Here is a 26,450-nt window from a genome sequence, read left to right as displayed (position 1 = left end):
CCGTGTAAAATATTAAATCTTTAGAATTTTGAGAGAGAAAGAGTTCGTGAGCGATTTTCGACTGAAGGCCGATGCCCTCTACTTATAGGGCCTGGTTTGGTTTTCCTCGCGGCCCGCGTAAGAGTAGGCTAAGGCCTGCGCGGCCCGCGTAGTAGGTCGGGTAGGGTTTAGCTTATCCGGGTCATCGACTAGCTTCTCCACGACGATGACACGTGTCATCACCGGGTATTGCCGCGTTTTTGATCGCTCGCGGCCCGCGTAAGCTTAAGGGGTGGCTTACGCGCCCCGCGGCAACCCCAAAATTTCATTTTTAATTAATTTTATTAAAATTAAGGGTATTAGGGGTCTGTTTTCACGTATGGGGGGGGGTATTTTAGGACATATTGGGATATTTTAAAATATCTTAGGGTATCGAAAATATTTCAAGGGTGTCGGTTTAGGGTTGTTATATCCTGCCCACCTTGTTTTAGAGCTCGTCCTCGAGGTCTACTGGAACAGGTGTGGATATTTCTTTTACATTTCTGATTCAAGTTCCCATGTGTATTTTGGTCCTCTTTTGGAGTCCCACTTCACTTTGACCATAACTAATCTCTTGTGATTGAGATTCTTAACTTTCCTATCTTCAATTTGTAGAGGCCTTTCTACAAATTTGAGTTGTTCATTTATCTCTATATCCTTAAGAGGTACCACTAGTGATTCATCAGCTAAGCATTTCTTGAGATTAGATACACGAAATATATCATGTATTCCTACCATTTCCTTTGGCAGTTGTAGCTGATAGGCTACAAGTCCTATTCTTCTAATAATCTCAAAAGGTCCAACATACCTGGGACTTAGCTTTCTGTAAGGACCACTTTTTCGTCTTTATAAAATAACTTACAAGGGTGATTTAAAGACTTCAAAGTAACAACATTTATATATATACTTTTAACAAAATTTGGGCATGACCCGTCCGTAAAACGGACATACCCCTGTTTTAACCATAAGTAAGACAAATACCATTCTACAATTCGTTCGACATGACACTACTAAAAACCAAGATATCAAGTGTTAAAATGTATGTCTACTAACAAGTTGTACAAAATAGGAATTTTGACCGAAAACATTAGTGCAAACTAGCGGAAGCACTTGGTATGACATATCATGAACACGTGCTCGCTCCAATTCTCCAAGTTGCCTAAATTGAGGATTTACCTACACTCAACAACAAAACTTTAAAAAGTTAGTCATAATACTTGTTTCGCTTACAATACCATCATTTTAGTTACATTCGTTTATGTACTTTCATTTCTCTTACGCATTCGATTACCCAATTAAATGGGTATGGCATGTACTCTCATAATGAGATTCAAGCATACACTTACGACCCGATAACATCGGGTTAATTGCTTTCAACATAATTCCTTCATTCAATCCATATAACGGATCGAACTTCCTACATTCGTTTTTGCATTCATGACCACCCATTCTAAACGGATGGTACCTTATTCATACTCGACTTGTTCAACTCGAACCGGTCGACTAGCATAGCTTATTATAACCTTCGTTAACATAACCAAATCCGCAAGGGATTTGCTATCTACTTACTAACCACCATAATCATTATAACAAGGGTTGTTTTTCATGATTAATAACAAAATTTAAGTAAGGTTTTGTATGCAACGGAACATACCTCGATCTTGCACGCCTTCCGTTTTCTTGGTGCTTGTACCTTCTTCCTTTACGCCTACATCACAACATTCATTCATTCATTTAGTCTATCAATTCATTCTACCATTTTCCATGTTACATACACATTCATCTTTTAAGCATTTCATCAAATACTTGGTAGGCGTCATAATTAAGGTACAGATACAAGTCTATAAAGCATATCTCTACTAGTTCATGATCACACAACAATCACATTTATTCGAATTTACATAACTATTTCGTCCTACATCAATTTCTTTCATCATTCATGTATCACAACAAGCTTACACACCAAACTTTCTAGTTATATGATTTCACTCAATCATCCTACTCTTACATACTTCTTAACAAGTGGGTTTTTGCTATAATCACATCAATCCATCAAAATCGAGCATGATTTCTGCCTTATTTTACTATCTTAGCCCTCAATTACATAAAACCTCTCATAAACTCATGATTGGGTTAAAACCCATTTTTCTAAAATTCACAAAGTCAGGAAATTTAACTTACCACTTCACTAATGTGTGTTTGGATGATCGAATTTTGTATCATGCAATCGATTATCTTTGAAATCCTTTACCAATTTGCTGAATTTAGCAAGAACTAGGGTTCTTCCTTGTTGCCCCTGTGTAGTTCGATCCCAGCGCACACCAGGAAGGTGTTTTTGGGGTTTTTATTTCTTTTAATACCCATAATTTACAATTATTCATGTTTATCCCTCATAGAAACTTATTTCTTTAATTAAACACTTCTCATCCTTTTACTAGCTTTTGTAACATTTTACTAACTAAGTTAATTCTTCTAATTATTTAAACTTAGTTTCATGTTGTCCTATTTTGGGGTGTTACAAGTCTACCCCCCTTAAAAGAGGTTTCGTCCCCGAAACCTGGGCACATAACAAATTTAAACATTTACATACCGAAAAGAAAAGGGTAGTGCTTCCTCATTTCATCTTCTGATTCCCATGTAAGTTCCGACCCCTTCCGGTGTTGCCATTGAACCAACACTTGTCTAATAGCTTTGTTGCGAAGATTCTTCAAACATCTTTAATGGCTACTGGTCTTTCAACATAGTTTAACCCATCGTCCAACTCAATATCATCAAGAGGCACAAACGCCGCTTCATCCGCAAGGCACTTTCTTAATTGCGATACGTGGAAGGTATTGTGAATCCCGTCTAGAGCAGGCGGTAATTCTAATCGATATGCAACCCTTCCAACTCGAGCCAAGATTTTGAATGGTCCAATATACCGAGGGCCTAACTTACCCCGTTTGCGGAAACGGATTATACCCTTCCATGGAGATGCTTTTAGAAGAACGTAGTCTCCGACTTGAAATTCGATAGGACGTCTTCTCTTGTCTGCATAAGCTTTCTGCCGATCCTGGGCTGCTTTTAGTCGAGCTCTAATCAATTCAATCTTTTCATTTGTTACTGCTATTAATTCACTTGGTGCGAGCTCCCTTTGCCCCACTTCACCCCAGCATACGGGAGTTCTACACTTTCTCCCGTACAGTAATTCATAAGGAGCCATTTGAATGCCACTATGGTAACTATTATTATAAGAGAATTCCACTAGTGGTAAATGGTCATCCCAACTTCCCCCAAAGTCTAGGGCACACGCTCTTAACATATCGATAAGTGTTTGGATGGTTCTTTCTAACTGGCCGTCAGTCTGAGGGTGGTAGGCAGTGCTTATGTGTAACTTCGTGCCCACACTCTCATGAAACTTTTGCCAGTAGCGAGAAGTAAATCTAGTGTCCCGGTCCGAGACGATTGACACGGGCACCCCGTGTCGAGATATGATCTCGTTCATATAAATTTCTGCCATTCTCTCGGAAGAGTAAGCTTCTTTGATGGGTAGAAAATGAGCGCTTTCGTAAGTCGGTCCACGATTACCCATATTGTATCATGCCCCTTTTTCGTTCTAGGAAGCTTGGTTACCAAATCCATCGTTAGTTCCTCCCATTTCCATACCGGTATTTCCAAGGGTTGTAATTCTCCGTATGGCTTTTGATGTTCTGCTTTCACTTGGGAGCATGTTAAGCATTTCACGACATACTTAACAATATCGCGTTTCATACCCGGCCACCAATAATTGGCCTTCACGTCCCGATACATCTTTGTAGCCTCGGGATGGACCGAATATCGTGAATTATGAGCTTTTTCAAGTAACGCAGCCTTGACTTCACAGAAACGAGGTATCCAAATTCGGCCGAATCTCGTCTTGAGTCCGGTCGAATTTTCTTCTAGCTTATCAACCACACCTTTTAATCTTTCTTTCTTTAAATCTTCCGCTCCAAGCGACTTTATCTGGGAATCCCGTATCATATCGAGCAAACGTGGTGTAGCTACCATCTTCATGGATCTCACCCGAATCGAAGGTGGAGACTCTAACGTTCGCTTTTCCTGGGTGGTAAAGGATGTCGCAATCATAATCTTTAATCAGTTCTAACCATCTTCGTTGCCTCATATTCAAGTCTTTCTGTTCAAAGAAATATTTGAGGCTTTTATGATCCGAGTAAATTGTACATCTCGTACCATATAGGTAGTGTCTCCAGATCTTTAAGGCGAACACTACCGTTGCCAATTCCAGATCGTGTGTTGGGTAGTTTACCTCATGGGGCTTTAATTGTCGTGAAGCATACGCAATAACCCTTCCCCTTTGCATCAAAACACAACCTAAACCCTGCTGTGAAGCGTCTGAATAAACAACCAGATCTTCAGTCCCATCTGGCAGAGTCAAGACCGGAGGACTCGACTGTTTCTCCTTTAATATTCGAAAGGCTTCCTCCTGTTCTTTACCCCATACAAACTTTTCTTTCTTTCTTGTTAGTTTGGTTAAGGGTAAGGCTATCTTCGAGAAATCTTGTATGAACCTTCGGTAGTACCCCACGAGGCCTAGAAAACTTCTTATTTCAGTTGGATTTTTCGGGGAAACCCATTTCATTACGGCATCAATCTTTGACGGATCCACCAAAACACCTTCCGAATTGATTATATGACCCAGAAACTGCACCTCTCTGAGCCAGAAGGCGCACTTTGAGAATTTTGCATAAATTTTTTCTTTACGGAGAATTTCAAGTACTTCACGCAAGTGTCTTGCATGCTCGGCCTTGCTTCGCGAGTAGACTAGAATATCATCTATGAACACGATCACAGATTTATCTAGCATGGGTCGGCATACCGGGTTCATAAGATCCATGAACGCAGCCGGCACATTCGTCAATCCGAAGGACATGACTAAAAATTCATAATGCCCATATCAGGTTCTGAACGCGGTCTTTGGAATATCTTCTCCCCGTACTCTAACTTGATGGTACCCCGAACGCAGATCTATCTTGGAGAACCAACTCGCCCCTTGCAGTTGATCAAAAAGATCGTCAATTCTAGGTAGAGGGTAGCGGTTCTTTACGGTCAGCTTATTTAATTCTCTGTAGTCGATGCACATGCGCATCGACCCGTCTTTCTTCTTAACAAATAAGACAGGCGCTCCCCAAGGTGACACACTCGGACGTATAAAGCCCTTATCTAGCAAATCTTGTAATTGTGTCATTAGCTCCCGCATCTCGGTGGGAGCCAGTCTATAGGGAGCCTTCGCAACCGGCTTCGCACCCGGATTCAATTCGATGCGAAACTCTATTTTCTCTTTCGGGGGGAAGTCCCGGCAATTCCTTCGGAAATACATCCGGAAATTCATTCACGATCTCCACGTCTTCAAGCTTCGGGAAACCTTGTTGAGCATCTACCACGTAAGCTAGGTATGCCCTACTCCCGTTAAGTGTACACTTAGCGGCTTGAACGAGGGTACAAAGTTTCGCTTCCACCCTTCTCTCGCGTTGTATAGTTAATAGTTTTCCACTTGGGGACTGTACATGTATTGTTTTAGTTTCACAATTAATTTCCGCTTGGTGTCGGGTCATCCAATCCATACCCACTATCATTTTGAATTCCCCCAAAACCATAGGTATGAGGTCGATATCGAATTCTTCATCTTCTATAGTGAATTTGCAATTTCTACAAATCTCATTTAACATATAGGTCTTACTATCGGCTATTTCTACTTCTAAAGGCATTGGCATTTGTTCAATCTTAAATGAAGGTTGTAGTACGATTTCATTGGAAATAAACGACACAGTGGCTCCGGTATCAAACAAAACATGAACCAACATAGAATTTAATAAGAATATACCTGAAACAACATTCGGATGAACCTTAGCCTCCTCGGATGTGATTTGGAACATCCTTCCTTTAGCCCTAGAACCCTCTTGCTTCTTGTCTTCCTTTTTCGACTCTTGCTGAAGTTTTGGGCATTCCGATTTAATGTGCCCCTTTTCGAAACAATTGAAATAAGTCTTCGGGCTATTTGGACATTGATAAGACGAATGTCCTTCCTTACCACATTTGTAGCACCCCTTCTTGCCTAACAAACACTCTCCAGTATGAAGTTTTCCACAAGTCTTGCAAGGAGTAATACCACCCTTCGACTTATCTTTCCTTCCTTGCTCTTGATACGTTCCCTTTTTAGATGGACTCGAACTTGCACCTTTTTCACTTGGTCTCTTTTCACCACGTTCTTCTTGCCTCTTAATATCAATTTCCCTGTCCCTTGCCAGATTGATAAGCTCATCAAGGGTCTCACATTTCGAGGGAGTGATGAACTCCCTAAATTCCGCCTTTAATACCCCGTAAAAGCGATTGATCTTCATTGTTTTAGTATTCACAAAATCCCCACAGAACTTCATCTTATCCATGAAAGTATTTGATATTTCATTTATTGACTCGTTTCTCTGTCGGAGGTGCAAGAAATCCTCCTGAATCTTATCAATAGCCGACTGAGGGCAATGGTATCTCATAAAGGGCTCCTTAAATTCTTGCCAAGTCATCATCTGGAGTCTATCTTCCCCTATTTCCTTGCTATGCGCATCCCACCAATCTTTCGCTTGGAGAGTGAGTTGGCCAGTAGCAAACATCACCTGATCTTCTTTATTGCACCGACTTTGTATAAATAGCGCTTCTATATTTGAAATCCATCTTTGGCATGCGATCGGGTCAATTTTACCATCATACGTTGCGGGATTGCACGCCATGAAGTCTTTATACGTGCACCGTCGTTCTTTGCTTTTGCTTTTAGATCCCTCAATCAATTCTTTCAACTCTTCGATTTTGCTAGTCATCATGGCATCCACAACTCCCAACACTCGACCTTCTACTTCTTGAGCTAATCGTGGAAGATTAGCTTGCATAACTCCTTCCGCCACCTCCGTGACCCTACTGTTAAATGCTTCTTGAGGATCCGTGTCATTATCCTCATTAACGTTTCTTGCATCAGCCATCTACACATTGTCATGTTTAGTTTAATACGAATCATAAGCTTCCAATACAATATGGTTCATTAGTCTGTATTTACTCCATTCACATTTTTACATTTTTCAGCTTTACTCCCCTTTTTAAACTTTCGTCATTCGTTCGTGTCATTCGACACGTTACTTTCGAACTTTTTTATGATCCTGTCTATCTTACCCACTAATCGTGGTCACATATATCTTACTAGGCCTTATATAGACCCTACACGAACATTCGTTAGGCTTTTGAACAACTTAGAAACTCACAATACGAAAACAAGACAAAACAAAAACTTTTCAGCGGATTTGAATTCGGCTAGCCGTCGGCGACGGCTTCACACCCCGTCGGCGACGGGCTCTGTAAACGTGCGTCGCCCACAAAAGTCCGTAGACAGTCAACTAAGCCGTCGGCAAACATGAGGGCGTCGGCGACGGCATCATAGCCCGTCGGCGATGGCCCTTCCTTTGCTGAAACGCTGAAAAACCATTTTGGGGTGTTCCGACTATTTCCCGGGTCCGTTTCCAGCTACACGGGTTCCGGGACTTCTTATTTTACCCTCCTTATCACCCATAGCCTACTTGACTCTTAAAACTTATACCGTAACACGCTATGCATACTCATATTAAACGAATATTTAAAATTTTACCTCATAGGCGATCTCGGAGCGAGCACATTTTTGCACGAGCCATCGGTTTGAGTTCAAGCACTATTACTCTTGCTCGGATCTCTCAAACCTAGGCTCTGATACCAACTTGTAAGGACCGCTTTTTCGTCTTTATAAAATAACTTACAAGGGTGATTTAAAGACTTCAAAGTAACAACATTTGTATATTTACTTTTAACAAAATTTGGGCATGACCCATCCGTAAAACGGACATACCCCTATTTTAACCATAAGTAAGACAAATACCATTCTACAATTCGTTAGACTTGACACTACTAAAAACCAAGACATCAAGTGTTAAAATGTATGTCTACTAACAAGTTGTACAAAATAGGAATTTTGACCCAAAACATTAGTGCAAACTAGCGGAAGCGCTTGGTATGACATATCATGAACACGTGCTCGCTCCAATTCTCCAAGTCGCCTAAATTGAGGATTTACCTACACTCAACAACAAAAATTTAAAAAGTTAGTCATAATACTTGTTTCGCTTACAATACCATCATTTTAGTTACATTCGTTTATGTACTTTCATTTCTGTTACGCATTCGATTACCCAATTAAATGGGTATGGCATATACTCTCATAATGAGATTCAAGCATACACTTACAACCCGGTAACATCGGGTTAATTGCTTTCAACATAATTCCTTCGTTCAATCCGTATAACGGATCGAACTTCCTACATTCTTTTTTGCATTCATGACCACCCATTCTAAACGGATGGTACCTTATTCATACTCGACTTGTTCAACTCGAACCGGTCGACTAGCATAGCTTATTATAAACTTCGTTAACATAACCAAATCCGCAAGGGATTTGCTATCTACTTACTAACCACCATAATCATTATAACAAGGGTTGTTTTTCATGATTAATAACAAAATTTAAGTAAGGTTTTGTATGCAACGGAACATACCTCGATCTTGCACGCCTTCCGTTTTCTTGGTGCTTGTACCTTCTTCCTTTACGCCTACATCACAACATTCATTCATTCATTTAGTCTATCAATTCATTCTACCATTTTCCATGTTACATACACATTATATTTTAAGCATTTCATCAAATACTTGGTAGGCGTCATAATTAAGGTACAAGATACAAGTCTATAAAGCATATCTCTACTAGTTCATGATCACACAACAATCACATTTATTCAAATTTGCATAACTATTTCGTCCTACATCAATTTCTTTCATCATTCAAGTATTACAACAAGCTTACACACCAAACTTTCTAGTTATATGATTTCACTCAATCATCCTACTCTTACATACTTCTTAACAAGTGGGTTTTTGCTATAATCACATCAATCCATCAAAATCGAGCATGATTTCTGCCTTATTTTACTATCTTAGCCCTCAATTACACAAAACCTCTCATAAACTCATGATTGGGTTAAAACCCATTTTTCTAAAATTCACAAAGTCAGGAAATTTAACTTACCACTTCACTAATGTGTGTTTGGATGATCGAATTCTGTATCATGCAATCGATTATCTTTGAAATCCTTTACCAATTTGCTGAATTTAGCAAGAACTAGGGTTCTTCTTTGTTTCCCCTGTGTAGTTCGATCCCAGCGCACACCAGGAAGGTGTTTTTGGGGTTTTTATTTCTTTTAATACCCATAATTTACAAAAATTCATGTTTACCCCTCATAGAAACTTATTTCTTTAATTAAACACTTCTCATCCTTTAACTAGCTTTTGTAACATTTTTACTAACTAAGTGAATTCTTCTAATTATTTAAACTTAGTTTCATGGTGTCCTATTTTGGGGTGTTACACTTTCCCCGTTTGATGAATCTTACCACTCCTTTCCAAGGAGAGACTTTTAACAATACTTTATCTCCTACTTGAAATTCCAATGGCTTGTGTCTGTTATCAGCATAGCTCTTTTGTCGATCACGTGCTGCTTTCAGTCGTTCCTTGACTTGAAGGATCTTGTCGGTTGTTTCCTGCACTATCTCAGGTCTAGATAGTTGCTTTTCCCCAATTTCTGCCCAACAGACTGGGGTTCGGCACTTTCGTCCATAAAGTGCTTCGAAGGGTGCGGCATTGATACTTGTGTGATAACTGTTATTATGAGAAAATTCTATTAAAGGTAAGTGATCGTCCCAATTACCTCCGAAATCAATTACACAAGCTCTAAGCATATCTTCCATTGTCTAAATTGTCCTTTCGCTTTGTCAGTCTGTTTGAGGATGGTAAGTTGTGCTTAGATTCAACTTGGTTCCCATTGCCTTTTGGAAACTTGCCCAAAAATAAGAGGTAAAACGGCTATCCCTATCAGAAACAATTGATAAAGGAATTCCATGTAATGAAACGATTTCATTTACATACAATTTGGCTAATTGTTCCATACTGAAAGTTTTTTTCATTGGTAGGAAATGAGCTGATTTAGTTAGCCTATCTACAATCACCCAGATTGTATCATTACCTTTTATTGTTTTGGGTAATTTGGTAATCCATTGTTATCATTTCCTATTTCCACACTAGCATTTCTAATTGTTGTAACAAACCTGAGGGTTTCTGATGTTCAGCTTTGACTTGTGAACAAGTTAAACACTTAGAAACGTAAGCTGCTATATCTTTTTTCATTCCAATCCACCAGAAATTCTTTCTTAAATTCTGATACATTTTATCACTTCCAGGATGCATCGTATATTTGGACTTATGGGCTTCTTCTAATATACGGTGGCGTTGGTTTCCTAATTTAGGTATCCATATTCTCTTTTTATGGAATCTCCAAATTCCATCTGTTCCTTGTTCTAATTCCTTAATCATTCCTTTTAATTTTTCAGTATCCTCCTTGATTACTGATTCTTGTGCTTTTCTAATTTGATCATTTAAATCTACTTGTAGATTTAATTTAAGAGAACGTACCCATTTTGGCTTTTCGTGATACTTTCGGCTTAAAGCATCAGCGACTACATCGGCTTTTCCTGCGTGATACTGGATATTACAATCATAATCACTAAGTATCTCCATCCAGCGTCTTTGTCTCATATTCAGCTCTTTTTGCCCGAAAACATACCTTAAACTTTTATGATCAGTGAATATGGTAAACTTACTACCATAAAGGTAATGTGTCCAAATCTTAAGGGCAAAAATTATGGCTCCTAATTCCAAATCATGGGTTGAATAATTTTATTCATGATTCTTAAGTTGTCTAGAGGCGTAAGCTATAACCTTTTGACGTTGCATCAACACACATCCATAACCTAACTTAGAAGCGTCACAATAGGCTACGAAGTCTTCAGTTCCTTCTGGTAACGCTAATATGGGTGCATGGCTTAGTCTTTGCTTAAGGATTCTAAAGGCTTCTTCTTGTTTTGGTCCCCATTCAAACTTAACAGATTTACAGGTTAGCTTGGTTAAGGGAATGGCTATTCTAGAAAATCTCGAATAAATATTCTATAATAACCGGCCAATCCTAATAAACTTCTAACCTCGGTTGGTGATTCAGGGGTTTTCCATTTGGTAATCGCCTCGATTTTTGTTGGATCCACATGAATTCCTTCATAGTTAACTAAGTGTCCAAGAAACTGTACCTGCTCTAACCAAAACTCGCATTTTGAAAATTTAGCGTAAAGCTTTTCCTTTCTTAATAGACTTAGAAGTACGTGCAAATACTTTGCATGTTCCTCTTTACTCTTAGAGTAAATTAGAATATCATCTATGAAGACAAATATGAATTTATCCAAATATGGCTTACATATTCGGTTCATCATGTCCATAAATGCAGCTGGGGCATTGGTTAAACCAAATGGCATGACAGTAAATTCATAATGGCCATACCTTGTTCTGAATGTGGTTTTAGGAATGTCATCTTCCTGTACCTTTAATTGATGATATCCTGATCTTAAATCAATTTTAGAGAAAAATTGAGCTCCTTGAAGTTGATCGAACAGATCATCGATTCTCGGTAATGGGTACCGGTTCTTAATCGTGACCTTGTTTAATTCACGGTAGTCAATGCACATACGCATTGATCGTCCTTCTTTTTGACGAATAAAATAGGTGCTCCCCATGGCGATGAGCTTGGCTGTATGAATCCTTTCTCTAATAATTCGTCTAACTGTTTCTTCAGTTCCTGCATTTCGGCGGGTGCCAAACGGTAAGGTACTTTGGCAATTGGTGATGTTCCGGGTAGCAGATGGATTCTGAATTCGACTTCTCTATCTGGTGGTAGCCCTGGAAACTCTTCCGGAAATACATCTGAAAACTGAGACACTACTGGAATGTCTTTTAGTTCTTTTACTTTAGTGTTAGTGATTATGGAAATCAAATACACTATAGATCCTTTTCTTATATAACTTGCAGTTTTCATCACAGAGATTAATTTTGTGGGTCTAGATGGCTTATCTCCTTTAATTGTGATCTTTTCACCTCTTGGTGAATTTACTTGAATTGACTTTTGATCACATAAAATACTGGCTTTATTGGCTATTAACCAGTCCATTCCTAATACAATATCAAATCCTGCCAGATTCATTGGGTAAAGGTTTGCAATAAACTTTTGATTTAAAAATTCTATTCTTGCTCCCTGCAAGATTTCAGAAATCCTAACCGTTTCTCCATTCTCTTTCTCAACTAGACATTCTTGTGAGAGTTTAGTTAATGGTTGATTGAGAAGTTTGCAAAATGAAGTATTAATAAAACTTTGGTTTGCACCAGAGTCAAATAATACTTTAGCAAAACCATCATTAACTAAAAACGTACCGGCTATTATGTCCGGAATCATCTTGGCTTCATCTGCAGTCAGAACAAATGCTCTAGCATTTTTAGTGTTCTTGTTGTTCGCGGCTGGAGCTAGTTTCGGACAGTTCGGCTTGATGTGACCTTTTTCTCCACAGTTGAAGCACAGTCCATTACTGGATTTTCTCCTGCACTCTTCTTCCATGTGTCCTGGTGCCTTGCAGAAATTGCAGTGAGTGGAGCATTTTCCCGAATGCTTCTTCTTACAAGCTTTGCAGTATGGTGCAGAGGTAGAACCTGCATTCCTATGGTCATAATTCCCAGAACGGAATTCTTGAGTAAGCCTTTGAGCTAGGTTTCTCCTCTGGTCTTCTTCTCTAGTACGGATTAATTCATCTGTCAAGGTATTTGCTAGTTCTACAGCTTCTTCTATGGTTTGGGGTCTAGCTGCCTTGACTACATGCCTAATCTCTCCAATTAATCGCCAGATGTATCGGGAGATTAATACTGGTTCAGGTGATGCACGGGTTGGTACTATTCTAGCATATTCAAAGAATGTTGTAGTATAACCCTTACTATCTACCCCGGTCATCCTAAGGTTTAGGAACTTATTTGCTATCTGTTCCTTTTCATTGGGAGGGCAGAATTTCCTTTCTACCATATTTTTAAACTCCTCCCATTCTATGTTGTATACCCTATCACTTCCTCTTGACTGGAGGATAGTGTTCCACCATTCTAAGGCTGAGTTTTTAAACAGATTAGAAGCAAACATTATCTTGTCTTCTTCAACACACTTGCTTATTTTTAAAACTGGCTTAGTCTTTTCTATCCAGCATAGAGCTGCAATGGGTCCTTCATTGCCCGAGAATTCTATTGGTTTGCAGGACCAGAATTCTTTATAAGAACAACCATACGACATGGTCCTTTTTCTTTTGGGAATGGGCACTTGAAGTACGGGTCCATTGTTTACGCTGTGTTCGGGTTCAGTTGGTCGCTTACTGCTATGCTTACTTTTATTATTAGCTTCTTTAACAGTTTGAATAATAAAAGGCATTGCATCTATGATTCCTTGTGCCACTATGTGTTGGATGGAACTATTATCCACTTGATTTCCATTGTTATTGTTGTTAGGATTCTCATTATTCAGATTATCGTTATTCGGGTGGTTATCACTCTGGTTTTCCTGGTTCACTTCGTTGTCCATCTGAATTTTAAACATTTACCACGCATTAATATCACAAATATTATTTGAATATAGCCAATCACATGTCACGCACTTTGGTCAAAAGCGTCGATCATTGCGACTTCACTCTATTCATATAATATGCATCTATTACACACCAGTACTGAAATTAAAATTACAATACCGACTGAAATTTAAAGTTACACTACTAGTAGTAGGCATCCGTAGTTTTTTTTCATACACATACACACATATTTTATTATTATATTATATTATTATTATTATTATTATTATTATTATTATTATTATTATTATTATTATAACCTTCTCCATCATTACTTCTATGGATATGGATTCATCCAGAAATCCATATTGCGCTCGTCGTATTTCCAGACGAGTCGCTCTCCCACCTGTCTCATCCTTTCACTATTCTCTAAAATTTCCTCACCAAATGTCCTAAGTTCTTGTACGTTTGCATAGACGGAGCCCACCTTTGTAGATTAGGTGTATTAGATCATAAGTATGAATTACTTATACATTAAGCATTATCAACTTGTACCTTTTAATACGTACGTCGATATTGAACAAGACAACTACCAGAACGTCGACAAAAATGTGTAGATCGTCATGCTATCTTTGGATTTTTTTAAACAATATAGTTTATAAAAAATGTCAAGAATACGTAAAAAAATTATAAGTTTGTTCTGGAGGGGTGAATCATAACTAATTATCTATAATTTTGTTAAAAACTCATGGATTTAAGTGTAATAAGTTTAGGGGCTAAAAAACAAATAGGGTTTATGTCGCAACCCCCGTCCCCTTGTACAAACCCGGGAACGGGCAGCCGCGGCCAGTTTCGGTGGTATCTGGTGTTTGTCTAATTTGGCAGCGGAAATTACATCAGGATCGTAGTTGGGAAATACTTTAGCAGAGTAAAATACCATACTTTTATAATATTAAACACATGGGCAAAACTCAAGTTTTAAGTACACATAATTTTCATAGGAATAAATCCTATTTTTATTTAATAAAAACATCTATTTCTTTTAGGTAACTTTATTGCCACTTTTCCAAGCTTTCAGTGCTGTCCAACTGGCTTCTATTTGGCTTTCATATGTTGTTACCTGAAACGCGTTTAAAAATATTTTGTCAGTGGGAGATACTGGTGAGTGAATCCCAGTTCAATCAAGTTTTAATAAAACCATTGTACAGTATTGAGGGCGGTCTCGCAATTACATTTGTTTCTAAGTCATACTAATTACCACCCATGTTACTGTCAAGCCCGACTTGTGGAAAAGTTACTCCTCGCAAGGCAGTAACTAATTTTGTATACAAAACCCCAACATACCGACGATAATTGTATCCTTACAAATACTCAATAACTGTTTAATATATAATTAACCGTGTGAGGTTTTGTAAAAACAGTTTACAAAAAGTAGATTACTCACATTGTTGTCTTAGGTTTTCAGTAAGGATTTCCTGGGAATAATCTATACATTACACAAATGCACACGTGTTAGTATAATAACCCATTTTAACATTAGTAATACCCTCCCCGAGACGGCATTCTAAGACTACGTCGGGCAGAACCCCGACAGCCGTTACGGAACCCTAGATCAATCAGGCAGAGTATCTAATACGTATCCAGGGGTTATGATACTTACAACGGAGCAGAACCTCGTTATTTAGGGGGGTATTATACCCGTGTATAATATTAAATCTTCAGAATTTTGAGAGAGAAAGAGTTCGTGAGCGATTTTTGACTGAAGGCCGACGCCCTCTACTTATAGGGCCTGATTTGGCTTTTCTCTCGGCCCGAGTAAGAGTAGGCTAAGGCCTGCGCGGCCCGCGTAGTAGGTCGGGTAGGGTTTAGCTTATCCGGGTCATCGACTAGCTTCGCCACGATGATGACACGTGTCATCATCGGGTATTGTCGCGTTTTTGATCGCTCGCGGCCCGCGTAAGCTTAAGGGGTGGCTTTCGCGCCCCGCGACAGTCCCAAAATTTCATTTTTAATTAATTTTATTAATATTAAGGGTATTAGGGGTCCGTTTTCACGTATGGGGGGGTTGGTATTTTAGGACATATTGGGATATTTTAAAATATCTTAGGGTATCGAAAATATTTCGAGGGTTTCGGTTTAGGGTTGTTATAGTTTAAAAGACCAAACTACCCTCATTTTAGGGGTCTTTCTATAAATAAAGGGGGGCAAAAGTTTTTAATTTTTTGGTATCTTAAAATACATCCCCCCCCTCATGCATTATAATATAGTATAGATAATAGGTTTTAGAAAATATTAATTTTAGAGTAAACTACCATTTTAGTCCCTGAGGTTTGATCACTTTTGCCACTTTAGTCCAAAACTCAAACCTTTTAAATCTGGGTCCTGTGGTTTCATTTTTATTGTCATTTTGGTCCAAAAATGAAATCAGCTCATATTTGGCTAATAAAATCCTGTTATTTTGTCCTTTTCCTCAGGGGCAAAACGGTCAATAAAATTTTATTATAACACATTATTAATTAAATTAATGAAATCAGCTGATATTTGGCCATTTTGCCCGTGAGGAAAAGGACAAAATAACAGGATTTTATTAGCCAAATATGAGCTGATTTCATTTTTGGACCAAAATGACAATAAAAGTGAAACCACAGGGACCCAGATTTTAAAGGTTTGAGTTTTGGACTAAAGTGACAAAAATAACCAAACCTCGGGGATCAAAATGGCAGTTTACTCTTAATTTTGTTAATATTTAGCTAGAGTATTATTTACTTTCTAGATCATCTACCGAAACAAAAGTTTTACTAACAAACTACATGTAACATTCTCCAGTTTTAACAACTTCAATATATATATATATATATATATATATATATATATATATAGAGAGAGAGAGAGAGAGAGAGAGAGAAGTGTATAATACAAAACCCCTAATCTTACTTCACGTACGCGACAACCAGATTAAGCCGCGTGTAGCGTCCATAACGAATTATCCCCGAGATTCCAGCTGAGACTCAGTCCATTTCGTTGATATCCTGCACATGAACATTAGAAAACATCGAGAACAATTGTTAGAAACTATAAATAATGATAAGGATCCTTGATCCTCTGAGTCCCTGCTCTACCCGCCAAGAATAATCTATCGAGGCAAAGCCTCAGGATATGGGATCCACAATAATAATAAGGCAAATTGGAAATAAATAATCCCACCTAACTTAATTTGGCCGATAATAATCCCAAGTCAGTTATTGGCCGATAATAATCCGAATTGGTCAATTTTTTTTTTGTAAAATAGTTCGCCGTTAAAATAACTTAATGGAGTTAAGTTTTTTTTCCGAATTACAAACCGATGTATTAGGGCTTTCGGTCAGAACGAGGATACGAGTCGATTGATGTAAAACTTACCTCGAAATACTGCCCCAACCCACGAAAACGGTGCTTCAATTCTGGTGTTTAAACTTCCAATTAACAAAAATCAAGCCATTTCGAGCACAATTTCGAGGTAAAAAAACATCGGCTTTAAATCAATCGACTCGTATCCTCGTTCTGATCAAAAGCCCAAAAACATCTATTTGTAATTCGGAAAAAAAAACTTAACTCCGTTAAGCTATTTTAACGGCAGACTATTTTACAAAAAAAATTGACCAGTTCGGATTGAGTTAGGTGGGATTATTTATTTCGAATTCGCCTAATAAAAACCTAGCCTCTAACAACGCTCTCATTACCTGGTTTGCGTTTTACTTTATTTTGACCCGTTTTGATGTTTAAGCACCTAAGCTTAAATCATCCATAACTTTTTAGTGGGATTGTTTTCCCACGATTATACCCATTACATGGGCTTAATAACTTTGTGTTCCACTGATGTATTGCAAAATACATCTTTTATTCGTGTATAGTTTGTACAATTTTCCGTTCCATTTAGTTTAGTTTTCGTTAGAATGTGCATACTATTGATAAATTCGAGTTTTGAAGTCTTGGCATATAATATTGCTGAAAATTGAGTGGAAACAAGCCTTAATGCTGAACACCAAGCCCCGTAACAAGTTTAAAAGAGTTAGAAAATATTTTGAAGTTTTTGAGAAGTTCAAGATGGAAAAAAATTCGAAGATGTCTGTCCAAATCGAGCTGTGGCGCTACGCCACGAGGAGACAATATCATGGTGGCGCCCCGCCACCATTTAAATAATAATTTATGGTTTCTGTAGCCGTCGTGCTACGCCACGACTAAGGGAGATACCCGTCGCGCGACGCGACGGGGGTATTTGACGGCAAAAATTCGTTAAGTGCTAGGGTTAACTATAAAACTCAAGAAACTTATCATTAACCCTAATTACGATTGGAGAGCGTCCTTGGGCGATTTTGGAGCATTCGGAGAGCTGATTTGAAGATCTTGAAGCATACGAATCAGTGGTACGAGTTCGGGACGAAGAATCGAAGACTTTCTCGGGTTTTCCATTCCTTTGTTTTGTCAATTTCTTTCTTGAAACTTGTTACAATGAATTCGGGTTTGATTATCTTTGATTTGGTTTCGTTTATTGACATGCTTGGCTAAACATTTATGCCACCTAGACTTAGATGGATGGATTGAATAAAGTTTTTACCTTTTTCGTTATTTGCACGAATATTATGTATTAATTGTGTTTGGTAAGAAGTTTGGTCTATTGATTTGACGTATATGCGTGCTTTAATATGGTTTCTTGTTATCAATTGCTTCGTATGATTCTTATTGACGGTCTTTATCATAATATAGAGTCATGCTAGGGTTTAGATTTTGGTGAGTGTCTATATCACGTAATAAATCTTAACTCTTTAGGGTGAAATTGCGTAAATAACCTTAGAAGTAATTGTTAGTGATTTGCTAGGTTTTAGTGTTCTGCTAGTCCCAATAGCTGGAAGGTGCGGGGCTATTGATTGGTCTTACCCGGCGAATTGCTTTAGACAGTCCTTGGGAAAGGTCGTGCCTTAGTTGCCCCGTCGGTTTATTAGTCCATCAAGTCAAATTGAGAAATCCAAACTACCCTAGATCTATGATTGGAAAAGAGTAGGTCAACATTAGGGTACTTACACAATTATCAGACAACTGGAAAGACGTCTAATAACTGGTAGGATTAACGGCCTAGGTAGCGCCATAACTTTCACCTCGAGAAGGGTTGAAGGGCTTAGTGGTGTCTTAATAGGTTTAGTACTATAAGATCCCGGTTCCATAAATCATGTAGTTAACTTAATCGGTAATCTCTTAAAATCAATCCAGGATTCTAGTCTAGGTGGTCTCGTTATTCATATAAGAAAAGCCCTTGCCTTCTTTCGTATTTAGTCTAGTTTTAGTTTAATAATTAGTTTAAATAGATTTCCTTAGATTTTCCGTAACCCCCCCCAAACAATTAAACATTTTAAGTCGCGTCTGTCAGTGTCTGTTAGAGTCTAGTTTACGAGAGTCTCGTGGTTCGATATCCAGACTTCCTAGGCTTATACTACAGTGATCGGTACACTTGCCGATTGTGTGGTTTTAGGTTGAGTCTAGAATTAAAGCTTTTTAGTGTCTAGCTTTGAGATTCTTATTTAGTTAATTTTTATAGTCTGTTTAGCACACATCAAGTTTTTGGCGCCGTTGCCGGGGACTCTTGGAAATCGCGTTCATTAGCTTTGATAGACTGAATTGACATATACGTGCTACGTGTTTTGTTTGTTTTGAGTCTTTTATTTTGCTTTTATTTTCGTTTGAGTCCTAGTGACTAGTGTTTGCTTTTCTCACATTCAGGTTTTTGCTTGTAGTGGATGCCACATCTGCGCTCGCACGAACCGCCACCGAAGCCGCAAGTCACCGAGTCATCATCATCTCGATTGGGAACAAGGCCCACAGGTTAGTATTTCATCCATGTCTCAGTTTCCCAATTTCGGTTCCACTCCATTACCCACCCCACCTCATTCACCTAAAACCTTACCTAAGGTTTCCCCACCCGATAGCCCTACCTTTAGCACCTCTAGCGCCCAAGAAAACATTGACCTAGAATAAATGGCCAACGCAAGACAAACCGTTCACCAACAAGCCACCCATTACTGTTCCACCCATAGTCAATGAAAACTCGTGGCAGATTCCATCTTATGCCATGCAAGCCATTACCAATAACATCCAGTTCCACGACAGCGAGGACGAGGACGCCCCGGCCCACATAAACCGTTTCTCTCGTATCCTTGCTACTTTTAGCCTTTACGGAGCCCCGAATGATGCTACTTACTTGCAGCTTTTCCCATTTTCATTAGCCGGCCGTGCGGCTACTTGGTTGGACTCTCAGGCAACCGGTACTTTTACCATATGGGCGGGCCTCCGTCAAGCTTTTCTGAACAAGTACTTTCCACCCGTGAAGGCCTCACGCCTTCGTGATCAAATTCACTCTTTCCGCATGGAGCCCGACGAGCCCTATTACCTTGCTTGGGAGCGATTCCAAAATCTAGTCGCTCGATGCTCCCAACATGTTCTTTCCGATTGGGCTCTTTGTGAAAAATTCTATAACGGTCTCACCCAAGAGACTCATGATCGATTTGACACTAATGCAGGGGGTCACATGATGCAAGGGGCTACTTGGGTATTCTCACTGTAGCCGAGTGTTTAGAGCGTTTCGAGGCATTTGACCGATCTCAATCTCAGTCGCGAGCCGATCAGCGGTATCAAAGTGGTAATTCAAATACCACTACTAGTACACCCGCCCGTGGGGTGAACCATGTCACAATGGACCCTGGTTTAGCCGCTGTTTTGGAAAACATGACTAGGGAGCTTAAAGAGATTAAGGCAAAGGAAGATAAGTGTGAGCATTGCCGAGGGGGTCACGATACAAATGCGTGTCCGTTGCTAGTTGGTGAGGAGCAAGTTGATTTTGTGGGAGGGGGTCAAGGTAGAGGTCAACCTATTGGGTTTGGTAATTTTAATTCGGGTTGGAGAAATAGTAATAATTTTGCTAATAATAACAATTTTCGCTCAAATGGACCTCCTGGTTTTCAAATAGCTCAAAATCCAAATAGGGGTCAAGGTTCATTCTTTGGTGGGGGTTCAAATGGGCAGTTCAACAAAGGGTTCAATGGGTAGGTCAAAGAAGGGGGGTCAAATAATCAGGTTCAACCAGGTCAAGGTCCAAGTTATGATCTAGGGGGTAGTCTAGAGAGAATGGAAGCTACGAGGAGCCAATTAATTGTTAAGGACCAAACCACCCAAAAGACACTTAATGAACATGATCTTATTCTTAAGAACCACCAAGCCTCTTTCCAAGACCTTCAAAGGGTCGTAGGTGATATGTCTAGGAAGTTAGAGGAGAGATTACCCGGTTAGTTTGCGGGTAACACCCAACCGAACCCTAGTGCTCATGCAAAAGCCATTACCACTCGTAGTGGCAAAACCGTAGGGAACCCTAGAGTTGAGGAGAGAGTAGTTGAGGAAGAGGATGAGATTGTAGATGAAGAGATAGAGATGGAGGCTCCCGGCAAAGTGCAAACGAGGCTAAGCCTAGCAAGTACCGCACAGCCCGGTGAGTCTCAAGGTGAGAAGATGGTAGAGAAAACACCCGTAGATGTTAGGCCTTCACCTCTAGTAGACCATTCGTCTGTCTTGTTTCCTACCCGTCTTTGCAACCAAAAATACTCAAGGGAATACGGGCAATGCTTAGATATCTTCAAGCAATTGAAGATTAATCTTCCTTTTATCGAGGCACTTCAGTCCATGCCTAAGTATGCTAAATTTTTAAAGGACCTTCTTAGGAACAAAGAGAAGTTAAGGGAGTTGTCTAATGTCCCGTTGAATGGAGGGTGCTCGGCAGTTGTTTTAAATAAGCTTCCCGAAAAGCTTACCGATCCCAGTATTTTTACTATTCCTTGTCTATTCGGTAGTAACACCAACACTAGAGCCTTAGCCGAGTTAGGTGCTAGCATCAATTTGATGCCCTTTTCTCTTTATGAGAAGCTAGACCTAGGAGAGCTTTCACCTACCCGAATGACACTATCCTTAGCCGATCGGTCCGTTAAATACCCTAGGGGCATAGTTGAGAATTTGCTAGTTAATGTAGACAAGTTTGTGTTTCCCGCCGATTTCGTCATTCTCGACATGGAAGCGGATGAGAGAGTTCCCATTATCCTTGGTCGTCCATTCTTACGTACCGCCAAAGCACTCATAGACGTTCATGATGGTAAGATCACCCTTAGGGTCGGTGAGGAGAGTGTCACCTTTGAGATAGAGCGTTCCATGAACCACCCGAGTGGTTCTGATGACTATAGTGGCCCTTGCCATTCTGTTTACTTCTTGAACTCTTTTATCTCATGTGTCGATTATTGTTTAGAGTATTTTAGCGGTGCGGGCCAAGTGGTAGGAGAGAAGGTAGAAGAGGAGTTGATGAGGGTAGATGAAGTTAAAGAGAAGGGGATTCCTTTAGTTCCCGAAGTGTTAGCCGTTAGTGAGGACACCACCCAACCCCCACCCTTAGAGCTTAAGGTACTTCCATCGCATTTAGAGTATGCTTTCTTTGGGGAGGCATCCGAGCTACCTGTCATTATCTTGTCAAAATTGGAAGAGGAAGAGAAGTTGAGATTGTTGGAGGTGTTGAGGGCCAACAAAGAGGCCATTGCATGGAGGTTGTCTGACATCAAGGGCATAAGCCCTTCTTATTGCACCCACCGAATACTCATGGAAGATGATTATAAACCGGTGGTGCAACTACAAAGGCGGCTCAACCCCAACATGTAAGATGTTGTGAAGAAGGAGGTTCTTAAACTCCTAGATGCCGGGATGATATATCCCATTTCCGATTCACCTTGGGTGAGTCCTACTCAGGTTATCCCTAAGAAGGGAGGGATGACCGTTGTCATGAATTCGAAGAATGAGCTTATCCCTTCTCATACGGTCACGGGTTGGCGAGTGTTCATCGACTACCGAAAGTTGAATGATTCCACCCGAAAAGACCACTTCCCATTGCCCTTCATCGATCAAATGTTGGAGCGTCTCGCGCGTCAACAATTCTATTGTTTTCTCGACGGTTTTTCTGGGTACTTCCAGATCCCCATCGCGCCGGAGGATCAGGATAAGACCACTTTTAATGCCCCTATCGCACCTATGCGTACCGACGCATGCCATTTGGGCTATGTAACGCTCCAGCAACCTTTCAGCGGTGCATGGTTGCCATATTTCAGGATATGATTTAGAGTTCCATGGAGGTTTTCATGGATGATTTTTCGGTGTATGGCAACTCCTTTGATGAGTGTTTGAAGAATCTCAACAAGATGTTGAAGCGGTGTGTCGAGACAAAGCTTATGTTGAATTGGGAGAAGTGTCACTTCATGGTGATGGAAGGTATTGTGCTAGGACACAAAATTTCTAGGGATGGTACAGAGGTAGATCGTGCGAAGATAGATACCATTAGTAGGTTACCTCCACCCACAAGTGTTAAGTCGATCCGGAGTTTTCTAGGGCATGCGGGCTTCTATAGACGCTTCATTAGGGATTTCTCTAAAATCACCCGCCCCATGACCCGTTTGCTAGAGAAAGATATTCCATTCGTCTTCGACGAGGAGTGTCTTAAATCCTTCAACGTTTTGAAGGAGCAGCTTGTTAGTGCACCTATTCTTATCTCGCCCGACTGGAGCTTGCCGTTTGAGCTCATGTGCGATGCGAGTGACTATGCCGTTGGAGCGGTATTAGGACAAAGAAAGGACAAGCACTTCCACCCTATGTACTACGCGAGCAAAACGCTAAATGATGCTTAAGAGAACTACACCACTACGGAGAAAGAACTCTTGGCTGTAGTATTTGCTTTCGACAAATTCCGCTCATGCCTCGTTCTATCCAAGACCATAGTTTTCACCGATCATTCTGCGTTGCGTTTTCTTTTCCAAAAGAAAGACGCTAAACCCTGACTCATTCGGTGGATACTGTTGCTTAGTGAATTTGATATTGAGATTAGAGACAAGAGAGGGGCTGAAAACGTAGCGGCCGATCATCTATCGCGTCCAGAGGACCCCCAGAGAGAAGAGATTCATGAGGAGGAGATAGGAGATACGTTCCCTCACGAGTCTATAAAGTTTGTTGAGGCCAAAAAGGAAGGATTGCCTTGGTATTGTGACATAGTGAACTATCTTTCTAGTGGCAATACTGTGAGGGGGATGACCACATAACAACATAGGAAATTCCTTAGTGACTTAAGGAAGTATGAGTGGGATGACCCTTTTCTCTTTAGGATAGGGGAGATAGGATTTTAAGACGTTGTGTGTCGAGAGAAGAGGGTTGGAACATCATAAAACGTGTGCATGAAGGCCTCACGGGAGGACATCATGGTGCATACGCCACCGCTCAAAAGGTGTTTGATTGCGGTTTTTATTGGCCTAGCGTACTTCGAGATACCGTTGAGTTCGTAAAGACATGTGATGCTTGTCAACGAACCGGCAATATTTCCGGCAAAGATGAGATGCCTCAAAACCCTATCCAAGTGTTGGAGGTTTTTGACGTTTGGGGCATCGATTTCATGGGACCCTTTCCCAACTCCAAAAGAAACCGTTACATACTTGTGGCGATTGACTACATGTCTAAGTGGGTTGAGGCTCAAGCTCTTCCTACAAACGAAGCCCGAGTAGTCTTGAAATTCCTTAAAAAGCTCTTTTCCCGTTTCGGTACCCCAAAAGCCTTAATTAGTGACCGTGGTACTCACTTTTGCAATGCATTGATGGAAAAATTGCTTGCACGCTATGGAGTCACTCATCGTTTGTCTACCGCATATCTTCCACAGACGAGTGGTCAAGTGGAGAATGCAAATTGCGGTATCAAACGAATCTTAGAGAAAACAATCGGTAAGAATAGGAAGGATTGATCCAACAAGCTAGACGATGCATTGTGGGCCTTTCGAACCGCCTATAAGACGCCTTTAGGAACCACGCCATTTATGATCGTCTATGGAAAAGCTTGTCACCTTCCCGTAGAGCTAGAGCATAGAGCGCTTTGGGCATTAAAAACCGTTAATCTTGACATGACCGAAGCCGCTAGGAAGCGGTTCTTTCAAATCCATGAGCTTGAAGAGCTTAGGGATGCGGCTTATGCTTGATCGTTGGGAATCAAGGAGAAAACAAAAGTTCTACATGATAGGAAGTTAAGAAAAGTGAAGGAATTTAGCAAAGGTGACAAAGTAGTTCTCTACAACTCAACATTGAAGTTGTTTGCGGGTAAGTTGAAATCGAAGTGGTCGGGACCTTATATGGGTCACTATGTGTTTCCGTATGGAGCGGTGGAGATCATGGATGAGACGGATGGCCATAGTTGGAAGGTGAACGGCCATCGTTTGAAGCACTACATTGGAGGAGCGATAAACAAGAACGAGATGAAGGAAACTCCTCTCGAAATCCCATCCAAAGCCGCCAATTAGTGTTTCGGGATGAAATCCCAAGTGTAGAGTATGTACCGTTTGTAATTTCGTTATTTTTCGTATTTTTTCATAGTTTTTTCATAGTTTTTCGTGTTTGTGTTTTGTGTGTTAGAGTAATTTTGCAGGAATCGTACCATTGAAGAGCTGAATTTGCGAAGAAAACAACGTTCCAGGTAAGTCCCAACACATAGAAAAATTTGGGATGGTTTGGGGAAGGTTTGGTAAGAGTTAGAAAATTTTCTAAGGTACAAAACTCTAAATTTTATGCAACATTCTGTGAAAAAAGTGCCTTCGCGTCGCGCCACCACAAACTCACTTTACTATGGTGCAGCGCGACCCCTAGGGTCAGAAACTCGTTTTGAACTATGCCATGGCGTCGCGCAACAATAAGGATCCTCAACCGTCGCGCTATGCGACCATAAACTTGGATCCTCTTGTTTGACCTGTGTTATGGCGCTACGCCACAACCAATCTACTTTACCGTGGCGGCATGCGACGGTACATCAGGTCGGTTTAAAAGCCCTTTTTCCTCACTGTTCCCCAAAATCAACCTAACCCTTTACTTCTTCACCCCAACCGCCGAAACACACCTCCATCCACCATACTCCATCATTCCTCCACCGTTTTCCACCCTTACACCTCCCTTGTGACCAGATTTCTTCACATAACAAGCCCACCGAACAATTTTATCATCCATCCGCCATATATCTTCGGTTCAGGGCCCTAATACCACAAAATTTTAGAGCCTTTCTTGCAAATTTTCGGTCACTACAGGTACGTTTCCCTGCACTATTCTCTTATTTATGTGGTTTAGTTCTATGTTGGGTCTGTAGTTAAGTTCCTTTTTGTTGAGTCAGTTTTGTCGAGTCGGTCCGTAGGTCCGGTTGGAGTCTTGTTTGTGTTAAGTTTTATGGTCATTTGATTTAGTATAGGAAAGTCAGCCGTGAGGCTATGTCGTTTTGTTTGCGAGTCAAGTCTGCTAGTTGGTTTTTGGTGTAGCAAATATGGGTGCGGGCGGATGAGGTTGGGTTCATTGACTTTGTGTGGTTTATGATTGAGTTATATAAAGTTCAAGACATGTTGATTGTTCCTTTTAAGTGTACGTTGTTTTTATTCCAAAGCAGGTTGCGGCATGGGATTGGTTTGGGCATTTGAGTATTTGCGGGTTGTGGATGGCTCGGGTTGGGGTATGCTTGCGATGTTGGTCATATCTTAGGCTCGGGATTGAAAAAATTGAGTGTGGGGACTTGATTGGGTGAATTTTTTTGAGCTAAACATCAGATTTATTCGTTGGTTTGAGCCGTTTCACTAATGCATACTAAAGTTTTCAACTTTAATGTGGTTTGCACTCAATTTTGGTATTGGTTTGTGGTTTGGTTTCGGGTTGGATATGTTTGTCGGGTTGGTTATGGAACTTGCTTTGCTTGATGATTGAATGGTTTGGGGACATTGACGCGTAAAGTTCCAACCTTGCATTAAAACGGAAT

The 26,450-nt window shown here is 40.2% G+C and overlaps 4 protein-coding genes across 4 annotated transcripts; 3 read left to right on the top strand and 1 right to left on the bottom strand.

The window, feature by feature from the left end:
* Window positions 1-5,270: 5,270 nt before the first annotated feature.
* Window positions 5,271-7,022, bottom strand: LOC110933776. The gene has a single exon (XM_022176982.1). The coding sequence runs from the start codon at window positions 7,020-7,022 to the stop codon at window positions 5,271-5,273; it is 1,752 nt and encodes a 583-aa protein (XP_022032674.1).
* A 13,281-nt stretch (window positions 7,023-20,303) lies between these two features.
* On the top strand, window positions 20,304-22,301 carry LOC110933775. The gene is made up of 2 exons (XM_022176981.1): window positions 20,304-20,653; window positions 20,957-22,301. Exons 1-2 carry the CDS (start codon window positions 20,304-20,306, stop codon window positions 22,299-22,301), a joined length of 1,695 nt encoding a protein of 564 aa, XP_022032673.1.
* A 461-nt stretch (window positions 22,302-22,762) lies between these two features.
* Window positions 22,763-24,414, top strand: LOC110933774. Its single transcript, XM_022176980.1, has 3 exons — window positions 22,763-23,283; window positions 23,515-23,704; window positions 23,788-24,414. The coding sequence occupies exons 1-3, from the start codon at window positions 22,763-22,765 to the stop codon at window positions 24,412-24,414; spliced, it is 1,338 nt and encodes a 445-aa protein (XP_022032672.1).
* A 72-nt stretch (window positions 24,415-24,486) lies between these two features.
* Window positions 24,487-24,963, top strand: LOC110933773. The gene is made up of 2 exons (XM_022176979.1): window positions 24,487-24,593; window positions 24,687-24,963. Exons 1-2 carry the CDS (start codon window positions 24,487-24,489, stop codon window positions 24,961-24,963), a joined length of 384 nt encoding a protein of 127 aa, XP_022032671.1.
* The last annotated feature ends 1,487 nt before the right edge of the window (window positions 24,964-26,450 follow it).

Source organism: Helianthus annuus, chromosome 4 (genome assembly GCF_002127325.2).
Source record: "Helianthus annuus cultivar XRQ/B chromosome 4, HanXRQr2.0-SUNRISE, whole genome shotgun sequence".
Classification (NCBI taxonomy): Eukaryota; Viridiplantae; Streptophyta; class Magnoliopsida; order Asterales; family Asteraceae; genus Helianthus; species Helianthus annuus.
The sequence above is the reverse complement of the archived record's forward strand: the minus strand, read 5'-3'. Positions and strand labels throughout refer to the sequence as shown.

Excerpts from the sequence above, each read along its gene's own strand:
- LOC110933776 (XM_022176982.1), bottom strand. The coding sequence starts at position 7,022 with ATGGCTGATGCAAGAAACGTTAATGAGGATAATGACACGGATCCTCAA.
- LOC110933775 (XM_022176981.1), top strand. The coding sequence starts at position 20,304 with ATGGACCCTGGTTTAGCCGCTGTTTTGGAAAACATGACTAGGGAGCTT. Across the intron at positions 20,654-20,956 it reads TTCAACAAAGGGTTCAATGG|TGGCAAAACCGTAGGGAACC; the intron begins GTAGGTCAAAGA and ends TACCACTCGTAG.
- LOC110933774 (XM_022176980.1), top strand. The coding sequence starts at position 22,763 with ATGGAGGTTTTCATGGATGATTTTTCGGTGTATGGCAACTCCTTTGAT. Across the intron at positions 23,284-23,514 it reads GACAAGCACTTCCACCCTAT|AGACAAGAGAGGGGCTGAAA; the intron begins GTACTACGCGAG and ends TATTGAGATTAG. Across the intron at positions 23,705-23,787 it reads ATCTTTCTAGTGGCAATACT|GATAGGGGAGATAGGATTTT; the intron begins GTGAGGGGGATG and ends TTTTCTCTTTAG.
- LOC110933773 (XM_022176979.1), top strand. The coding sequence starts at position 24,487 with ATGATCGTCTATGGAAAAGCTTGTCACCTTCCCGTAGAGCTAGAGCAT. Across the intron at positions 24,594-24,686 it reads ACCGAAGCCGCTAGGAAGCG|GAAGTTAAGAAAAGTGAAGG; the intron begins GTTCTTTCAAAT and ends TCTACATGATAG.